The 21788-nt window shown below is 44.2% G+C and overlaps 1 protein-coding gene across 3 annotated transcripts in view; it reads right to left on the bottom strand.

Annotated features, from left to right (window-relative positions):
* The window catches only part of LOC130291726 (adenosine deaminase domain-containing protein 2-like), a 45762-nt gene that overhangs the window by 16707 nt on the left and 7267 nt on the right, over positions 1-21788 (bottom strand). For all 3 annotated transcript variants that reach the window (XM_056540879.1, XM_056540878.1, XM_056540877.1), the window contains exons 2-3: positions 9388-9477; positions 6198-6320 (exon numbers count right to left, since the gene is read on the bottom strand). In XM_056540879.1, coding sequence (XP_056396854.1) covers positions 6198-6320; positions 9388-9469 — 205 coding nt within the window. In that variant the 5' untranslated portion in view covers positions 9470-9477. The remainder of the gene's footprint in view (positions 1-6197; positions 6321-9387; positions 9478-21788) is intronic.

Consider the following 21788-nt stretch of genomic DNA (forward strand, 5'->3'; position numbering starts at 1 on the left):
TGCTAATGATACCGTACGGTGAACGGCGTGAATGAAAAAAATAAAAAAAAAAGTCCAAAATTGCTACTTTTTTTAATACATTTTATTTTAAAAAAAATTATAAAAAATGTATTAAAAGTTTTTTATATGCAAATGTGGTATAAAAAAAAAGTACAGATCATGGCGCAAAAAATGAGCCGCCATACCGCCGCTTATACGGAAAAATAAAAAAGTTAGAGGTCATCAAAATAAAGGGATTATAAACGTACTAATTTGGTTAAAAAGTTTGTGATTTTTTTTAAGCGCAACAATAATATAAAAGTATGTAATAATGGGTATCATTTTAATCGTATTGACCCTCAGAATAAAGAACACACGTAATTTTTACCATAAATTGTACGGCGTGAAAACGAAACCTTTCAAAATTAGCAAAATTGCACTTTTCGTTTTAATTTCCCCACAAAAATAGTGTTTTTTGGTTGCGCCATACATTTTATGATATAATGAGTGATGTCATTACAAAGGACAACTGGTCACGCAAAAAACAAGCCCTCATACTAGTCTGTTGAGTCCTTAAGGGGTTAAAGGAGTTATACGGGGATAAATAAAAACTGAGATAATTCCTGAGCTGTAATACCACACACAGCTGAAGGACAGGGGTGGCACTGTTTTTGGAAGAAATTAGCTCTGTTTTTTCTATCCCTGGATAACCTAATTAAAATGAACTGAGGCCAGAAAGTTAAACAGATTTGTAAATTACTTCTATTAAAAAATTACAGTACTTTTTAGCAGTTGTATGTAGAGATGAACGAATTTACAGTAAATTCGATTCGTCACGAACTTCTCGGCTCGGCAGTCGATGTCTTATCCTGCATAAATGAGTTCAGCTTTCAGGTGCTCCCGTGGGATGGAAAAGGTGGATATAGTCCTAGGAGACTCTTTCCTAGGACTGTATCCACCTTTTCCAGCCCACGGGAGCACCTGAAAGCTGAACTAATTTACGCAGGAAAAGTCATCAACTGCCGAGCCGAGAAGTTCGTGACGAATCGAATTTACTGTAAATTCGCTCATCTCTAGTTGTATGCTTAAGAGGAAATTCTTTTTGTTTTGAATTTCTTTTTTTGTCTTGTCCACAGAGCTCTCTGCTGACACCTGTCAGTGTCAGGAACTGTCCAGAGCAGCATAGGTTTGCTATGAGGATTTTCTCCTGCTCTGGACAGTTCCTGATACGGGCATCAGGTGTCAGCAGAGAGAACTGTGGACAAGACAAAAAAGAAATTCAAAAAGAAAAGAATTTCCTCTGTAGCATACAGCTGCTAAAAAGGACTGGAAGGGTAAAGGTTTTTTAATAGAAGTAATTTACAAATCTGTTTAACTTTCTGGCACCAGTTGATTTAAAAAAAAATATTTCCACCAGGGTACCCCTTTAACCCCTTAAGGACACAGCCCATTTTCACCTCTAGGACGCAGCCCTTTTTTGCACATCTGACCACTGTCACTTTAAACATTAATAACTCTGGAATGCTTTTACTTATCAATCTGATTCCGAGAATGTTTTTTCGTGACATATTCTACTTTAACATAGTGGTAAATTTTTGTGGTAACTTGCATCCTTTCTTGGTGAAAAATCCCCAAATTTGATGAAAAAATTGCAAATTTTGCATTTTTCTAACTTTGAAGCTCTCTGTTTGTAAGGAAAATGGATATTCAAAATATATATTTTTTTGGATTCACATATACAATATGTCTACTTTATGTTTCCATCATAAAATAGACGAGTTTTTACTTTTGGAAGACACCAGAGGGCTTCAAAGTTCAGCAGCAATTTTCCAATTTTTCACAAAATTTTAAAACTCGCTATTTTTCATGGACCAGTTCAGGTTTGAAGTGGATTTGAAGGGTCTTCATATCAGAAATACCCCATAAATGACCCCATTACAAAAACTGCACCCCCCAAAGTATTCAAAATGACATTCAGTAAGTGTTTTAACCCTTTAGGTGTTTCACAGGAAAAGCAGCAAAGTGAAGGAGAAAATTCAAAATCTTCATTTTGTACACTTGCATGTTCTTGTAGACCCAATTTTTGAATTTTTACAAGGGGTAAAAGGATAAAATTTATACTTATATTTGTAGCCCAATTTCTCTCGAGTAAGCACATACCTCATATGTCTATGTAAATTGTTCGGCGGGCGCAGTAAAGGGCTCAGAAGGGAAGGAGCGACAAGGGGATTTTGGAGAGTACGTTTTTCTGAAATGGTTTTTTGGGGGCATGTTACCTTTAGGAAGCCCCTATGGTGCCAAAACAGCAAAAAAAAAAAACATGGCATACCATTTTGGCAACTAGACCCCTTGAGGAACGTAACAAGGAATTAAGTGAGCCTTAATACCCCACAGGTGTTTCATGACTTTTGCATATGTAAAAAAAAAAAAAAAAAAAAATGTCACTAAAATGTGTGTTTCCCCCCAAATTTCACATTTTTGCAAGGGTTAATAGCAGAAAATACCCCCCAAAATTTGTAACCCCATCTCTTCTGAGTATGGAGGTACCCCATAAGTTGACCTGAAGTGCATTACGGGCGAACTACAATGCTCAGAAGAGAAGGAGTCATATTTGGCTTTTTGAGAGCAAATTTTGCTCGGGGGGCATGTCGCATTTAGGAAGCCCCTATGGTGCCAGGACAGCAAAAAAAAAAAACGACATGGCATACCATTTTGGAAACTAGACTCCTTGAGGAACGTAACAAGGGATAAAGTGAACCTTAATACCCCACAGGTGTTTCACGACTTTTGCATATGTAAAAAAAAATTATTTTTTTTTACCAAAAATGCTTGGTTTAGCAAAAATGTTACATTTTTTAAAAAGGTAATAGCAGAAAATACCCCCCAACATTTGAAGCCCAATTTCTCCCGATTCAGAAGACACCCAATATGGGGATGAAAAGTGCTCTGCTGGCGCACTACAGGTCTCAGAAGAGAAGGAGTCACATTTGGCTTTTTGGAAGCAAATTTTGCTCTGGGGGCATGCCGCATTTAGGAAGCCCCTATGGTGCCAGGACAGAAAAAAAAACCCACATGGCATACCATTTTGGAAACTAGACCCCTTGGGGAACGTAACAAGGGGTAAAGTGAACCTTAATATCCCACAGGTGTTTCACGACTTTTGCATATGTAAAAAAAAAAACTTTTTTTTTACACTAAAATGCTTGTTTTCCCCCAAATTTTACATTTTTACAAGGGATAATAGCAGAAAGTACCCCCCAAAATTTGTAACCTCATCCCTTCTGAGTATGGAAATACCCAATAAGTGGACGTGAAGTGCACTGGGGGCGAACTACAATGCTCAGAAGAGAAGGAGCATCATTGAGCTTTTGGAGAGAGAATTTGGCCATGTGCATTTCCAAAGCCCCCCCGTGGTGCCAGAACAGTGGACCCCCCCACATGTGACCCCATTTTTAAAACTACACCCCTCACGGAAGGTAATAAGGGGTGCAGGGAGAATTTACACCCCACTGGCATTTGACGGATCTTTGGAACAGTGGGCTGTGCAAATTAAAAATTTTATTTTTCATTTTCACAGACCCCTGTTTCAAAGATCTGTCAGACACCTGTGGGGTGTAAATGCTCACTGTACCCCTTGTTACATTCCGTGAGGGGTGTAGTTTCCAAAATGGGGTCACATGTGGGTATTTATTGTTTTGCACTTATGTCAGAACCACTGTAAAATCAGCCACCCCTGTGCAAATCACCAATTTAGACCTCAAATTTACATGGTGCACTCTCCCTTCTGAGCCTTGTTGTGCGTCCCCAGAACACTTTGCGCCCACATATGGGGTATCTCCATCCTCAGGAGAAATTGCGTTACAAATTTTGGAGGCTTTTTTTCTTTTACCGCTTGTGAAATTTTAAAGTATGGGGCAACACCAGTATGTTAGTGTACAAAAATGTTTTTTTTTTTACACTAACAGGCTGGTGTAGACCCCAACTTTACCTTTTCATAAGGGGTAAAAGGAGAAAAAGCCCCCCAAAATGTGTTAGGCAATTTCTCCCGAGTACAGCGATACCCCATATGTGGCCCTAAACTGTTGCCTTGAATTACGACAGGGCTCCAAAGTGAGAGCGCCATGCGCATTTGAGGCCTAAATTAGGGATTTGCATAGGGGTGGACATAGGGGTATTCGACACCAGTGATTCTCAAACAGGGTGCCTCCAGCTGTTGCAAAACTCCCAGCATGCTTGGACAGTGAATGGCTGTCCGGAAATGCTGGGAGTTTTTGTTTTGCAACAGCTGGAGGCTCCGTTTTGGAAACACTGCTGTAGGATACGTTTTTCATTTTTATTGGGGGGGGGGGGGGAAGGGGTGGGGGGGGGTCAGTGTACGTGTGTATATGTAGTGTTTTACTCTTTATTTTATGTTAGTGTAGTGTTTTTAGGTTACATTCACACTGACGGCGGATTACACTGAGTCTCCCGCTAGGAGTTTGAGCTGCGGCTGCTGCAGCTCAAACTTGAAGCAGGGAATTCACTGTAATCCGCCGCCAGTGTGAATGTAACCTGTACATTCACATGGGAGGGGGGGCAAAACTACAACTCCCAGCATGCACTGACAGAACGTGCATGCTGGGAGTTGTAGTTTTGCAACAGCTGGAGGCACACTGGTTGGAAAATACTGAGTTAGGTAATAGAACCTATTACCTAACTCGGTATTTCCCAACCAGTGTGCCTCCAGCTGTTGCAGAACTACAACTCTCAGCATGTACTGATTGCCAAAGGGAATGCTGGGAGATGTAGTTATGCAACAGCTGGAGGCACGCAAGTACAACTTCCAGCATGCCGAGACAGCCATTTGCTGTTCCTGAATGCTGGGAGTTGTAGTTTTGCAAGATTTAGAGGGGTTCAGGCTGGAGATCACTGACAGTGGTCTCTAAACTGTGGCCCTCCAGATGTTGCAAAACTACAAATCTCAGCATGCTAAGACAGCAAACTGTTGTAGTTTTGTAATATCTGGAGGGCTACAGTTTAGAGACCACTGTCAGTGATCTCCAGCCTGAACCCCTCTAAATCTTGCAAAACTACAACTCCCAGCATGCCAACACAGCAAACAGCTGTCAAGGCATGGTGGGAGTTGTAGTTTTGCAACATCTGGAGGGCGACAGTTTAGAGACCACTCTCTAAACTGTCGCCCTGCAGATGTTGCTAGGCAACAGACTCCCGGACACGCGGCGTCATACTCACCTCCACCGCCGCCATGATCACAGCCGCCGCCGGGTAAGGGACCGCCGCTGCCTCCGCCGCCACTGTTACACGGTTCCCCCCGCTGTGCCCGGACACCGATGGGTGGGCATAGCGGGGGGAACCGAACTTTAACCCCCCCGCCCCCAGTCTGCTATTGGTCGGCCGCTCCGCCGATCAATAGCAGGGATAGGAGGGGTGGCAACCCTGCCACCTCACTCCTATCTCTTCAAGGGGGATCGAGGGTGTCTTGGACACCCCCGATCCTCCTTATTTTATTGCGGCGCCGCCGTTGATGGGCAGGGGGAGAGCGCTCCCCCTGCAAACACTGTAGATGCCGTGATCAGAACTGATCACGGCATCTATGGGGTTAATGCTGCCGGGACCGGCGCGATCGCGGCCCCGGCAGCTGCGGTGGGACTCCGGCTGTGATTGACAGCTGAGTCCCACCCGCGATCTCCTGCGCTGCCCGCGGCAGAGCAGGAGATCGCTTGGACGTATGCATACGTCCATTTGCGCGAACGTGTAATTCGCCTGGACGTATGCATACGTCCAATAGCGGGAAGGGGTTAATCCTTCCAGTACTTATCAGCTGCTGTTTACTACAGAGAAAGTTCTTCTCTGTTTGAATCTCCTTTCTGTCTGACCACAGTGCTCTCTGCTGACACCTCTGTCCATGTCAGCAACTGTCCAGAGTAGGAGCAAATCCCCATAGAAAACCTCTCCTGCTCTGGACATTTCCTAAAATGGACAAAGGTGTCAGCAGAGAGCACTGTGGTCAGACAGAAAAGAAATTCAAACAGAAAAGAACTTTCTCTGTAGTAAACAGCAGCTGATAAGTACGGGAAGGATTAAGATTTTTAAATAGAAGTAATTTACAAATCTGTTTAACATTCTGGCACCAGTTGATTTAAAATAAATTGTTTTCCACCAGAGTACCCCTTTAATGGCATTATATAATCACAGCATACAAGTATATGTTAGCTTACCTCTCTGCAGTATGAATGCCGCTAGGTTAGTCCTGTGCTTGTTATATTCTGTGTCACCCAACAAGCCGAAAAATGTATCGTTGGCCACCGCAGCACATCTCTGCTCATGTGTGATGATAAAATCTGTAAGAGATAAAAACTATGTATGGTCTTATAAGCAGAGCACCCTCATAATATTATGGCTGATCTGACAGGTCTCATGTCTATGGGAAGAATACAGGGGGAGACACTGAGCTCAGGGGTATGTAGTTTTCTATGATCTTATTCAAAATTTTATATAATATGCTGTGTAACTGATACCAGTGCTACTAGAGCCGTTTTTTGTTGTTGTTTTTTTAAACAGTGTGTCTCCGCCAGTTGCAAAACTACAACTCCCAGTATGCCCAGACAGCCGATGGCTGTCTAGGCATGCTGGGAGTTGTAGTTTTGCAACTGCTGGAGACACACTGTTTGGAAAACACTGTCCTAGAGAAAGCCTGTGAGTTCTGCTTTCACCTCCCACTCATACAGACGGCTGTGAGTCCTTTATCCCCCTACTACACATGCAGAAAGCTTGTGAGTCCTTTATCTCACTCCAACTCATATAGAAAGCCTGTGAGTCCTTTATCCCCCCTCCCACACATAAAGAAAGCCTGTGAGTACTTTATCCCCCTCCCACAAATACAGAAAGCATGTGAGTCCTTTATCTCCCTCCAACTCATACAGTAAGCCTGTGAGTCCTTTATCCCCCTTTTCAACTGATACAGTAAGCCTGTGAGTCCTTTAACCGCCTCCCACTCATACAGAAAGTTGTGAGTCCTTTATCCCCCTCCCACTCATACAGAAATCCTGTGAGTCCTTTATCCCCTCCAACTCATACAGAAAGCCTGTGAGTCCTTTATCCCCCTCCCACACATACAGAAAGCCTGTGAGTCCTTTATCTCCCTCCAACTCATATAGAAAACCTGTGGGCCCTTTATCCTCCTCCCACAAATACAGAAAGCCTGCGAGTCCTTTATCTCCCTCCAACTCATACAGAAAGCCTGTGAGTCCTTTATCCCCCTCCCACACATACAGAAAGCCTGCGAGTCCTTTATCTCCCTCCAACTCATACAAAAATCCTGCGAGTCCTTTATCCCCATTTCAACTCATACAGTAAGCCTGTGAGTCCTTTATCATCCTCCCACTCATACAGTAAGCCTGTGAGTCCTTCCTTTTCTTCCTACACATCTCACAATTGAGAAGTGCAGAGTGTCTATGATGACAGGCCTCCACTGATGGGGCACTTTACTAGCAAACCATGGTCTAAACCCAGACTTACATCGCCATTAGTGCTGTGCGCAGCACCTTTGACGCATCTGGCTACCTTCCCCAGCTGGTTCAGGAATCCGTGAGAGGAAGGATTAGATCTCCATGCCTTCAACTGTATCGGTGTCTTAAAGACACAGATACAACTAAATAGATGTGCGCTGGCTACAGCGACAGGACACTCTACTCCTTGTCGGGTGTTGCAGCCGCGCGATTGGCACTGCCTGCATTATCTGCTTTGGCCAGGTCTGGGTAGTAGAGGACAGAGCAGCGATTAAGGCAGGAGCCAGGGACAGGCAATTTAGGGTACTGTTCCCCACCCTGTAGCTCCCATTACAAAACTCCAGCTCCCATCATGCCATTCTGTGAGGGCATGACAGGAGTTTTAGATTGCAACAGCTGGAGTGTCTCAGGTGATCACAATGGCACAGTTCATTAGCGGAGCGTTTATTAGTGGGGCACAGTGGCATAATTATTCTGTTTAGGGCGCAGTGATTGGCATAATTATTCAGTCAAAGAAGATGTCCAGCAGTAAGAAATATATCTCCTATCCACAAGTCCCAGTGGTCGGACCCCCCACGATCTCCCATACGGGGCCCCGGCTCTGTTTAAGGAAGTGATGTTTCGCACCCAGCATGTCAGCCCTCTCCATTCATCTCTATTAGAGAGGCGGAGACCAGCTGACGTGCTGGGTACGAACCTCGCTCTAGCAGGTGCCCCGTATGAGAGATTGCAGGAGGTCCGACTGCTGTGACCCCAGAGATCTCCCAGCCAGGACCCGCGGCTAATGCCTGACATCATCGATAAGGCCGATATCTGACACTAAACCTTTAAAAACTTTGATCGCGGTCTCTAAAATGGGTAAAATACATGTGCCGGTTCTTTAGTGGAGCTGATTTGAACTCCTGCAGTGCAATCGAGGGGTCACAATCAGATGGGAGCAATGACAAAGGGTCCCTACCTCCCTTTGTTCTGATCCAATTGGCACCCCAAGAACACATTCAGCCTGTACAAGTGGAGCCCCCTGATGACATTTCAGTGAATGCAATAGAAAGATTGTATGCAAAATTTTGCTTTGGGGACTAAAAATTGTGAATAAAATTTCAAAAATAGTAATAAATCTATTACTTCCCTAATAAAAGTTTCAATCACCCCCCCTTTTCCTATGCGTTGACCTACAGAAAAAAGATAATTTGTCATTTTTACTGAAAAACATACCAGCTTGAAGAAGCGCCGTTTCCGGCGTGAAACAACCTGTCCTGGTGTACGTCCCCCGCCTCCCTCCCTCCACCTGCTTTTGTTACCTGCAATGCTACAATAAAGCTCCGTTGCCGTTGGTGAGTGCCGTCTTTTTTCCCTTGAATTCATATTTACTGAAAAGTGCAGTGTGTAAAAACGAAATCACCCAAAAAATGAAAAGTGGTTATGTTTTGTTTTTTATTTTGCCCTTACAAATAATTGTCTTTGGGGCTTCACCGTAGATTTTGTAGTAAAATTACAAAAATTGGTGGCACAAAAACAAGCCTCATATGGGTCTGTAGGTGAAGAACTAAAAGAGTAATGATTTTTAGAAAGTGGGGAGGAAAAAACGAAAGTGCAAACTGCTGTGTCCTAAAGAGCATTAGCATACGCTAAAGAGGATTAGCATACGCTTACTGTGCTGACATCTAGTGGCCAACATGAGATCAAACACCTTCAGATCGGATTTTGCCAGTGTCCGAGCAGCAGATGACAGCGCAGTTCTAGAGCAATATGTCAGAATGCTACAAGTGTGAACTTCTGACCCCACCACCTGCTATAGGCGAGGGTTTCAGTCCCCGCACTTCTAACAGATCACAGGTTTCTATACCTGGAGGTGCACTCTAATAACACATTCTAACCACTATGATGCCAGGACCCTCACCTCCGTCTTCTCCGCATTGCTTCAGGCCGGCAGCTGTGTTGTATTGCATTTGCAGAAGAAACTGGGTCTCCATCATGACCATCTTGGAGACTGTGAACAAGACACATGACATGATCCAGAAATCACATGACTGTACTATTATAAAGAGCTTATATAACACAAGACATGATCCAGAAATCACATGACTGTACTATTATAAGGAGCTTATATGACACATGACATGATCCAGAAATCACATGACTGTACTATGATAAGGAGCTTATATGCCACATGACATGATCCAGAAATCACATGACTGTACTATTATAAGGAGCTTATATGACACATGACATGATCCAGAAATCACATGACTGTACTATTATATAAGGAGCTTATATGACACAAGACATGATCCAGAAATCACATGACTGTACTATGATAATGAGCTTATATGACACATGACATGATCCAGAAATCACATGACTGTACTATTATATAAGGAGCTTATATGACACATGACATGATCCAGAAATCACATGACTGTACTATTATATAAGGAGCTTATATGACACATGACATGATCCAGAAATCACATGACTGTACTATTATAAGGAGTTTATATGACACATGACATGATCCAGAAATCACATGACTGTACTATGATAAGGAGCTTATTTGACACATGACATGATCCAGAAATCACATGACTGTACTATTATAAGGAGTTTATATGACACATGACATGATCCAGAAATCACATGATTGTACTATTATATAAGGAGCTTATATGACACAAGACATGATCCAGAAATCACATGACTGTACTATGATAATGAGCTTATATGACACATGACATGATCCAGAAATCACATGACTGTACTATTATAAGGAGCTTATATGACACATGACATGATCCAGAAATCACATGACTGTACTATTATAAGGAGCTTATATGACACATGACATGATCCAGAAATCACATGGCTGTACTATTATAAGGAGCTTATATGACACAAGACATGATCCAGAAATCACATGACTGTACTATTATAAGGAGCTTATATGACACATGACATGATCCAGAAATCACATGACTGTACTATGATAAGGAGCTTATATGACACATGACATGATCCAGAAATCACATGACTGTACTATTATAAGGAGCTTATATGACACATGACATGATCCAGAAATCACATGACTGTACTATTATAAGGAGCTTATATGACACATGACATGATCCAGAAATCACATGACTGTACTATTTTATAAGGAGCTTATATGACACATGACATGATCCAGAAATCACATGACTGTACTATTATTAGGAGCTTATATGACACATGACATGATCCAGAAATCACATGACTGTACTATTATTAGGAGCTTATATGACACATGACATGATCCAGAAATCACATGACTGTACTATTATTAGGAGCTTATATGACACATGACATGATCCAGAAATCACATGATTGTACTATGATAAGGAGCTTATATGACACATGACATGATCCAGAAATCACATGACTGTACTATGATAAGGAGCTTATATGACACATGACATGATCCAGAAATCACATGACTGTACTATTATAAGGAGTTTATATGACACATGACATGATCCAGAAATCACATGACTGTACTATTATATAAGGAGCTTATATGACACAAGACATGATCCAGAAATCACATGACTGTACTATGATAATGAGCTTATATGACACATGACATGATCCAGAAATCACATGACTGTACTATTATAAGGAGCTTATATGACACATGACATGATCCAGAAATCACATGACTGTACTATTATAAGGAGCTTATATGACACATGACATGATCCAGAAATCACATGACTGTACTATGATAAGGAGCTTATATGACACATGACATGATACAGAAATCACATGACTGTACTATTATAAGGAGCTTATATGACACATGACATGATCCAGAAATCACATGACTGTACTATTATAAGGAGCTTATATGACACATGACATGATCCAGAAATCACATGACTGTACTATTTTATAAGGAGCTTATATGACACATGACATGATCCAGAAATCACATGACTGTACTATTATTAGGAGCTTATATGACACATGACATGATCCAGAAATCACATGACTGTACTATTATATAAGGAGCTTATATGACACATGACATGATCCAGAAATCACATGACTGTACTATTATATAAGGAGCTTATATGACACATGACATGATCCAGAAATCACATGACTGTACTATTATAAGGAGCTTATATGACACATGACATGATCCAGAAATCACATGACTGTACTATTATTAGGAGCTTATATGACACATGACATGATCCAGAAATCACATGACTGTACTATTATATAAGGAGCTTATATGACACAAGACATGATCCAGAAATCACATGACTGTACTATGACAATGAGCTTATATGACACATGACATGATCCAGAAATCACATGACTGTACTATGATAATGAGCTTATATGACACATGACATGATCCAGAAATCACATGACTGTACTATTATAAGGAGTTTATATGACACATGACATGATCCAGAAATCACATGACTGTACTATTATATAAGGAGCTTATATGACACATGACATGATCCAGAAATCACATGACTGTACTATGATAATGAGCTTATATGACACATGACATGATCCAGAAATCACATGACTGTACTATTATATAAGGAGCTTATATGACACGACATGATCCAGAAATCACATGACTGTACTATTATATAAGGAGCTTATATGACACATGACATGATCCAGAAATCACATGACTGTACTATGATAATGAGCTTATATGACACATGACATGATCCAGAAATCACATGACTGTACTATGATAAGGAGCTTATATGACACAAGACATGATCCAGAAATCACATGACTGTACTATTATATAAGGAGCTTATATGACACATGACATGATCCAGAAATCACGACTGTACTATGATAAGGAGCTTTTATGACACATGACATGATCCAGAAATCACATGACTGTACTATTATATAAGGAGCTTATATGACACATGACATGATCCAGAAATCACATGACTGTACTATTATATAAGGAGCTTATATGACACGACATGATCCAGAAATCACATGACTGTACTATTATATAAGGAGCTTATATGACACATGACATGATCCAGAAATCACATGACTGTACTATTATATAAGGAGCTTATATGACACGACATGATCCAGAAATCACATGACTGTACTATTTTATAAGGAGCTTATATGACACATGACATGATCCAGAAATCACATGACTGTATTATTTTATAAGGAGCTTATATGACACGACATGATCCAGAAATCACATGACTGTACTATTATATAAGGAGCTTATATGACACATGACATGATCCAGAAATCACATGACTGTACTATTATATAAGGAGCTTTTATGACACGACATGATCCAGAAATCACATGACTGTACTATTATATAAGGAGCTTATATTACACATGACATGATCCAGAAATCACATGACTGTACTATTATATAAGGAGCTTATATGACACGACATGATCCAGAAATCACATGACTGTACTATTATATAAGGAGCTTATATGACACATGACATGATCCAGAAATCACATGACTGTACTATTATATAAGGAGCTTATATGACACGACATGATCCAGAAATCACATGACTGTACTATTTTATAAGGAGCTTATATGACACATGACATGATCCAGAAATCACATGACTGTATTATTTTATAAGGAGTTTATATGACACATGACATGATCCAGAAATCACATGACTGTACTATTATATAAGGAGCTTTTATGACACGACATGATCCAGAAATCACATGACTGTACTATTATATAAGGAGCTTATATGACACATGACATGATCCAGAAATCACATGACTGTACTATTATTAGGAGCTTATATGACACATGACATGATCCAGAAATCACATGACTGTACTATGATAAGGAGCTTATATGACACAAGACATGATCCAGAAATCACATGACTGTACTATTATCAGGAGCTTATATGACACATGACATGATCCAGAAATCACATGACTGTACTATTATAAGGAGCTTATATGACACATGACATGATCCAGAAATCACATGACTGTACTATTATATAAAGAGCTTATATGACACATGACATGATCCAGAAATCACATGACTGTACTATTATAAGGAGCTTATATAACACATGACATGATCCAGAAATCACATGACTGTACTATGATAAGGAGCTTATATGACACATGACATGATCCAGAAATCACATGACTGTACTATTATATAAGGAGCTTTTATGACACGACATGATCCAGAAATCACATGACTGTACTATGATAAGGAGCTTATATGACACATGACATGATCCAGAAATCACATGACTGTACTATGATAAGGAGCTTATATGACACGACATGATCCAGAAATCACATGACTGTACTATGATTAGGAGCTTATATGACACAAGACATGATCCAGAAATCACATGACTGTACTATTATCAGGAGCTTATATGACACATGACATGATCCAGAAATCACATGACTGTACTATTATAAGGAGCTTATATGACACATGACATGATCCAGAAATCACATGACTGTACTATTATATAAAGAGCTTATATGACACATGACATGATCCAGAAATCACATGACTGTACTATTATAAGGAGCTTATATAACACATGACATGATCCAGAAATCACATGACTGTACTATTATATAAGGAGCTTATATGACACACGACATGATCCAGAAATCACATGACTGTACTATGATAAGGAGCTTATATGACACATGACATGATCCAGAAATCACATGACTGTACTATGATAAGGAGCTTATATGACACATGACATGATCCAGAAATCACATGACTGTACTATTATATAAGGAGCTTATATGACACATGACATGATCCAGAAATCACATGACTGTACTATTATATAAGGAGCTTATGACACATGACATGATCCAGAAATCACATGACTGTACTATGATAAGGAGCTTATATGACACAAGACATGATCCAGAAATCACATGACTGTACTATTATAAGGAGCTTATATGACACATGACATGATCCAGAAATCACATGACTGTACTATTATAAGGAGCTTATATGACACGACATGATCCAGAAATCACATGACTGTACTATGATAAGGAGCTTATATGACACATGACATGATCCAGAAATCACATGACTGTACTATTATAAGGAGCTTATATGACACGACATGATCCAGAAATCACATGACTGTACTATGATAAGGAGCTTATATGACACATGACATGATCCAGAAATCACATGACTGTACTATGATAAGGAGCTTATATGGCACATGACATGATCCAGAAATCACATGACTGTACTATTATAAGGAGCTTATATGACACATGACATGATCCAGAAATCACATGACTGTACTATTATAAGGAGCTTACATGACATGATCCAGAAATCACATGACTGTACTATGATAAGGAGCTTATATGACACATGACATGATCCAGAAATCACATGACTGTACTATGATAAGGAGCTTATATGACACATGACATGATCCAGAAATCACATGACTGTACTATGATAAGGAGCTTATATGACACATGATTGCACTATAATAGGGAACAATACTATTATATGGAGGAGGCAGAAGGGTTCATTGACACATAACAGCAGATAATAAAACAGTCTGGACAGACAAAGGGTTAAAGGGAGTACTCCGCCCCTAGACATCTTATTCCCTATCCTAAGGATAGGGGATAAGATGTCTGCGGGACCCGCATGATCTCGGCTGCGGCACCACAGACATCCGGTGCATAGAGCGAACTTTGCTTGGTGCTAGATGACTGGCGATACGGGGCGGAGGCTCGTGACGTCACGGCCACGCACCCTGAATGCAAGTCTATGGGAGGGGGCGTGACGGACGTCACGAGCCTCCGGCACTGCACCCGAAGGCCGGGTACAGCAGGGAGATTGCGGAGGTCCTCAGCGGCAGGATAGGGGAAAAGATGTCTAGGGCGGAGTACCACTTTAATGTGATCAAACACAATCATTTTTCTTTGTCTTGTCAAAATCGTTACGTTGCCCAAGGCTTGCAGGGGGTACTCTCTGTCTGGCACGGTATAGGGGGGGACTCTCTGGTTCGCAAAGTATAGGGGGGCACTCTAACCAACATAGCATAGGGGGGCACTCTCTGACCAGCATAGTATAGGGGGGCACTCTCTGACCAGCATAGTATAGGGGGGCACTCTCTGGTTCGCATAGTATAGGGAGGCACTCTCTGGTTCGTATGGTATAGGGGGGCACTCTCTGGTTCGTATGGTATAGGGGGGCACTCTCTGGTTCGTATGGTATAGGGGGGCACTCTCTGACCAGCATAGTATAGGGGGGCACTCTCTGACCAGCATAGTATAGGGGGGCACTCTCTGACCAGCATAGTATAGGGGGGCACTCTCTGACCAGCATAGTATAGGGGGGCACTCTCTGACCAGCATAGTATAGGGGGGCACTCTCTGGTTCGTATAGTATAGGGGGGCACTCTCTGGTTCGTATAGTATAGGGGGGCACTCTCTGGTTCGTATAGTATAGGGGGGCACTCTCTGGTTCGTATAGTATAGGGGGGCACTCTCTGGTTCGTATAGTATAGGGGGGCACTCTCTGGTTCGTATAGTATAGGGGGGCACTCTCTGGTTCGTATAGTATAGGGGGGCACTCTCTGGTTCGTATAGTATAGGGGGGCACTCTCTGGTTCGTATAGTATAGGGGGGCACTCTCTGGTTCGTATAGTATAGGGGGGCACTCTCTGGTTCGTATAGTATAGGGGGGCACTCTCTGGTTCGTATAGTATAGGGGGGCACTCTCTGGTTCGTATAGTATAGGGGGGCACTCTCTGGTTCGTATGGTATAGGGGGGCACTCTCTGGTTCGTATGGTATAGGGGGGCACTCTCTGGTTCGTATGGTATAGGGGGGCACTCTCTGGTTCGTATGGTATAGGGGGGCACTCTCTGGTTCGTATGGTATAGGGGGGCACTCTCTGGTTCGTATGGTATAGGGGGGCACTCTCTGGTTCGTATGGTATAGGGGGGCACTCTCTGGTTCGTATGGTATAGGGGGGCACTCTCTGGTTCGTATGGTATAGGGGGGCACTCTCTGGTTCGTATGGTATAGGGGGGCACTCTCTGGTTCGTATGGTATAGGGGGGCACTCTCTGGTTCGTATGGTATAGGGGGGCACTCTCTGGTTCGTATGGTATAGGGGGGCACTCTCTGGTTCGTATGGTATAGGGGGGCACTCTCTGGTTCGTATGGTATAGGGGGGCACTCTCTGGTTCGTATGGTATAGGGGGGCACTCTCTGGTTCGTATGGTATAGGGGGGCACTCTCTGACCAGCATAGTATAGGGGGGCACTCTCTGGTTCGTATGGTATAGGGGGGCACTCTCTGGTTTTTATGGTATAGGGGGGCACTCTCTGACCAGCATAGTATAGGGGGGCACTCTCTGGTTCGTATAGTATAGGGGGGCACTCTCTGGTTCGTATAGTATAGGGGGGCACTCTCTGGTTCGTATAGTATAGGGGGGCACTCTCTGGTTCGTATAGTATAGGGGGGCACTCTCTGGTTCGTATAGTATAGGGGGGCACTCTCTGGTTCGTATAGTATAGGGGGCACTCTCTGGTTCGTATAGTATAGGGAGGCACTCTCTGGTTCGTATAGTATAGGGGGGGGCACTCTCTGGTTCGTATAGTATAGGGGGCACTCTCTGGTTCGTATAGTATAGGGGGGGGCACTCTCTGGTTCGTATAGTATAGGGGGGGCACTCTCTGGTTCGTATAGTATAGGGGGGCACTCTCTGGTTCGTATAGTATAGGGGGGCACTCTGGTTCGTATAGTATAGGGGGGCACTCTCTGGTTCGTATAGTATAGGGGGGCACTCTCTGGTTCGTATAGTATAGGGGGGCACTCTCTGGTTCGTATAGTATAGGGGGGCACTCTCTGGTTCGTATAGTATAGGGGGGCACTCTCTGGTTCGTATAGTATAGGGGGGCACTCTCTGGTTCGTATAGTATAGGGGGGCACTCTGGTTCGTATAGTATAGGGGGGCACTCTCTGGTTCGTATAGTATAGAGGGGCACTCTCTGGTTCGTATAGTATGGGGGGGCACTCTCTGGTTCGTATAGTATGGGGGGGCACTCTCTGGTTCGTATAGTATGGGGGGGCACTCTCTGGTTCGTATAGTATGGGGGGGCACTCTCTGGTTCGTATAGTATAGTGGGGCACTCTCTGGTTCGTATAGGGGGGCACTCTCTGGTTCGTATAGTATAGGGGGGCACTCTCTGGTTCGTATAGTATAGGGGGCACTCTCTGGTTCGTATAGTATAGGGGGGCACTCTCTGACCAGCACAGTATAGGGGGGCACTCTCTGGTTCGTATAGTATAGGGAGGCACTCTCTGACCAGCATAGTATAGGGGGGCACTCTCTGGTTCGTATAGTATAGGGGGGCACTCTCTGACCAGCATAGTATAGGGGGGGAACTCTCTGGTTCGTATAGTATAGGGGGGCACTCTCTGACCAGCACAGTATAGGGGGGCACTCTCTGGTTCGTATAGTATAGGGTGGCACTCTCTGGTTCGCATAGTATAGGGGGGCACTCTCTGGTTCGCATAGTATAGGGGGGCACTCTCTGGTTCGCATAGTATAGGGGGGCACTCTCTGGTTCGTATAGTATAGGGTGGCACTCTCTGGTTCGTATAGTATAGGGGGGCACTCTCTGGTTCGCATAGTATAGGGGGGCACTCTCTGGTTCGCATAGTATAGGGGGGCACTCTCTGGTTCGCATAGTATAGGGGGGCACTCTGGTTCGCATAGTATAGGGGGGCACTCTCTGGTTCGCATAGTATAGGGGGCACTTTCTTGTTCGCATAGTATAGGGGGGCACTCTCTGGTTCGTATAGTATAGGGGGGCACTCTCTGGTTCGTATAGTATAGGGGGGCACTCTCTGGTTCGTATAGTATAGGGGGGCACTCTCTGGTTCGTATAGTATAGGGGGGCACTCTCTGGTTTGTATAGTATGGGGGGGCACTCTCTGGTTCGTATAGTATAGGGGGGCACTCTCTGGTTCGTATAGTATAGGGGGGCACTCTCTGGTTCGTATAGTATAGGGGGGCACTCTCTGGTTCGTATAGTATAGGGAGGCACTCTCTGACCAGCATAGTATAGGGGGGCACTCTCTGGTTCGTATAGTATAGGGTGGCACTCTCTGGTTCGCATAGTATAGGGGGGCACTCTCTGGTTCGCATAGTATAGGGTGGCACTCTCTGGTTCGTATAGTATAGGGGGGCACTCTCTGACCAGCATAGTATAGGGGGGCACTCTCTGACCAGCATAGTATAGGGGGGCACTCTCTGACCAGCATAGTATAGGGGGGCACTCTCTGACCAGCATAGTATAGGGGGACACTCTCTGGTTCGTATAGTATAGGGGGGGCACTCTCTGGTTCGTATAGTATAGGGGGGCACTCTCTGGTTCGTATAGTATAGGGGGGCACTCTCTGACCAGCATAGTATAGGGGGGCATTCTCTGGTTCATATAGTATAGGGGGGCACTCTCTGGTTCGTATAGTATAGGGGGGCACTCTCTGGTTCGTATAGTATAGGGGGGCACTCTCTGGTTCGTATAGTATAGGGGGGCACTATCTGGTTCGCATAGTATAGGGGGGCACTCTCTGGTTCGCATAGTATAGGGGGGCACTCTCTGGTTCGCATAGTATAGGGGGGCACTCTCTGGTTCGCATAGTATAGGGGGGCACTCTCTGGTTCGCATAGTATAGGGGGGCACTCTCTGGTTCGTATAGTATAGGGGGGCACTCTCTGACCAGCATAGTAGAGGGGGGCACTCTCTGGTTCGTATAGTATAGGGGGGCACTCTCTGACCAGCATAGTATAGGGGGGCACTCTCTGGTTCGTATAGTATAGGGGGGCACTCTCTGGTTCATATAGTATAGGGGGGCACTCTCTGGTTCGTATAGTATAGGGGGGCACTCTCTGGTTCGTATAGTATAGGGGGGCACTCTCTGGTTCGTATAGTATAGGGGGGCACTCTCTGGTTCGTATAGTATAGGGGGGCACTCTCTGGTTCGTATAGTATAGGGGGGCACTCTCTGGTTCGTATAGTATAGGGGGGCACTCTCTGGTTCGTATAGTATAGGGGGGCACTCTCTGGTTCGTATAGTATAGGGGGGCACTCTCTGGTTCGTATAGTATAGGGGGGCACTCTCTGGTTCGTATAGTATAGGGGGGCACTCTCTGGTTCGTATAGTATAGGGGGGCACTCTCTGGTTCGTATAGTATAGGGGGGCACTCTCTGGTTCGTATAGTATAGGGAGGCACTCTCTGGTTCGTATATGAATAGGGAGGCACTCTCTGGTTCGTATAGTATAGGGGGGCACTCTCTGGTTCGTATAGTATAGGGGGGGCACTCTCTGGTTCATATAGTATAGGGGGGCACTCTCTGGTTCATATAGTATAGGGGGGCACTCTCTGGTTCATATAGTATAGGGGGGCACTCTCTGGTTCATATAGTATAGGGGGGCACTCTCTGGTTCATATAGTATAGGGGGGCACTCTCTGGTTCATATAGTATAGGGGGGCACTCTCTGGTTCATATAGTATAGGGGGGGCACTCTCTGGTTCATATAGTATAGGGGGGCACTCTCTGGTTCATATAGTATAGGGGGGGCACTCTCTGGTTCATATAGTATAGGGGGGCACTCTCTGGTTCATATAGTATAGGGGGGGCACTCTCTGGTTCATATAGTATAGGGGGCACTCTCTGGTTCATATAGTATAGGGGGGCACTCTCTGGTTCGTATAGTATAGGGGGGGCACTCTCTGGTTCGTATAGTATAGGGGGGCACTCTCTGGTTCGTATAGTATAGGGGGGCACTCTCTGGTTCGTATAGTATAGGGGGGCACTCTCTGGTTCGTATAGTATAGGGGGGCACTCTCTGGTTCGCATAGTATAGGGGGGCACTCTCTGGTTCGCATAGTATAGGGGGGCACTCTCTGGTTCATATAGTATAGGGGGGCACTCTCTGGTTCGTATAGTATAGGGAGGCACTCTCTGGTTCGTATAGTATAGGGAGGCACTCTATGGTTGGTATAGTATAGGGAGGCACTCTGGTTCGCATAGTATAGGGGGGCACTCTCTGGTTCGTATAGTATAGGGGGGCACTCTCTGGTTCGTATAGTATAGGGGGGCACTCTCTGGTTCGTATAGTATAGGGGGGCACTCTCTGGTTCGTATAGTATAAGGAGGCACTCTCTGACCAGCATAGTATAGGGGGGCACTCTCTGGTTCGTATAGTATAGGGGGGCACTCTCTGGTTCGCATAGTATAGGGGGGCACTCTCTGGTTCGCATAGTATAGGGGGGCACTCTCTGGTTCGCATAGTATAGGGGGGCACTCTCTGGTTCGCATAGTATAGGGGGGGCACTCTCTGGTTCGCATAGTATAGGGGGGCACTCTCTGGTTCGCATAGTATAGGGGGGCACTCTCTGGTTCGCATAGTATAGGGGGGCACTCTCTGGTTCGTATAGTATAGGGAGGCACTCTCTGGTTCGCATAGTATAGGGGGGCACTCTCTGGTTCGTATAGTATAGGGGGGGCACTCTCTGGTTCGTATAGTATAGGGGGGCACTCTCTGGTTCGTATAGTATAGGGGGGCACTCTCTGACCAGCATAGTATAGGGGGGCACTCTCTGGTTCGTATAGTATAGGGGGGCACTCTCTGGTTCGTATAGTATAGGGGGGCACTCTCTGGTTCGCATAGTATAGGGGGGCACTCTCTGGTTCGCATAGTATAGGGGGGCACTCTCTGGTTCGCATAGTATAGGGGGGCACTCTCTGGTTCGCATAGTATAGGGGGGCACTCTCTGGTTCGCATAGTATAGGGGGGCACTCTCTGGTTCGCATAGTATAGGGGGGCACTCTCTGGTTCGCATAGTATAGGGGGGCACTCTCTGGTTCGCATAGTATAGGGGGGGCACTCTCTGGTTCGCATAGTATAGGGGGGCACTCTCTGGTTCGTATAGTATAGGGGGGCACTCTCTGGTTCGCATAGTATAGGGTGGCACTCTCTGGTTCGCTTAGTATAGGGTGGCACTCTCTGGTTCGTATAGTATAGGGGGGCACTCTCTGGTTCGCATAGTATAGGGGGGCACTCTCTGGTTCGCATAGTATAGGGGGGCACTCTCTGGTTCGCATAGTATAGGGGGGCACTCTCTGGTTCGTATAGTATAGGGGGGCACTCTCTGGTTCGTATAGTATAGGGGGGCACTCTCTGGTTCATATAGTATAGGGGGG

Source organism: Hyla sarda, chromosome 9, assembly GCF_029499605.1.
Source record: "Hyla sarda isolate aHylSar1 chromosome 9, aHylSar1.hap1, whole genome shotgun sequence".
Classification (NCBI taxonomy): domain Eukaryota; kingdom Metazoa; phylum Chordata; class Amphibia; order Anura; family Hylidae; genus Hyla; species Hyla sarda.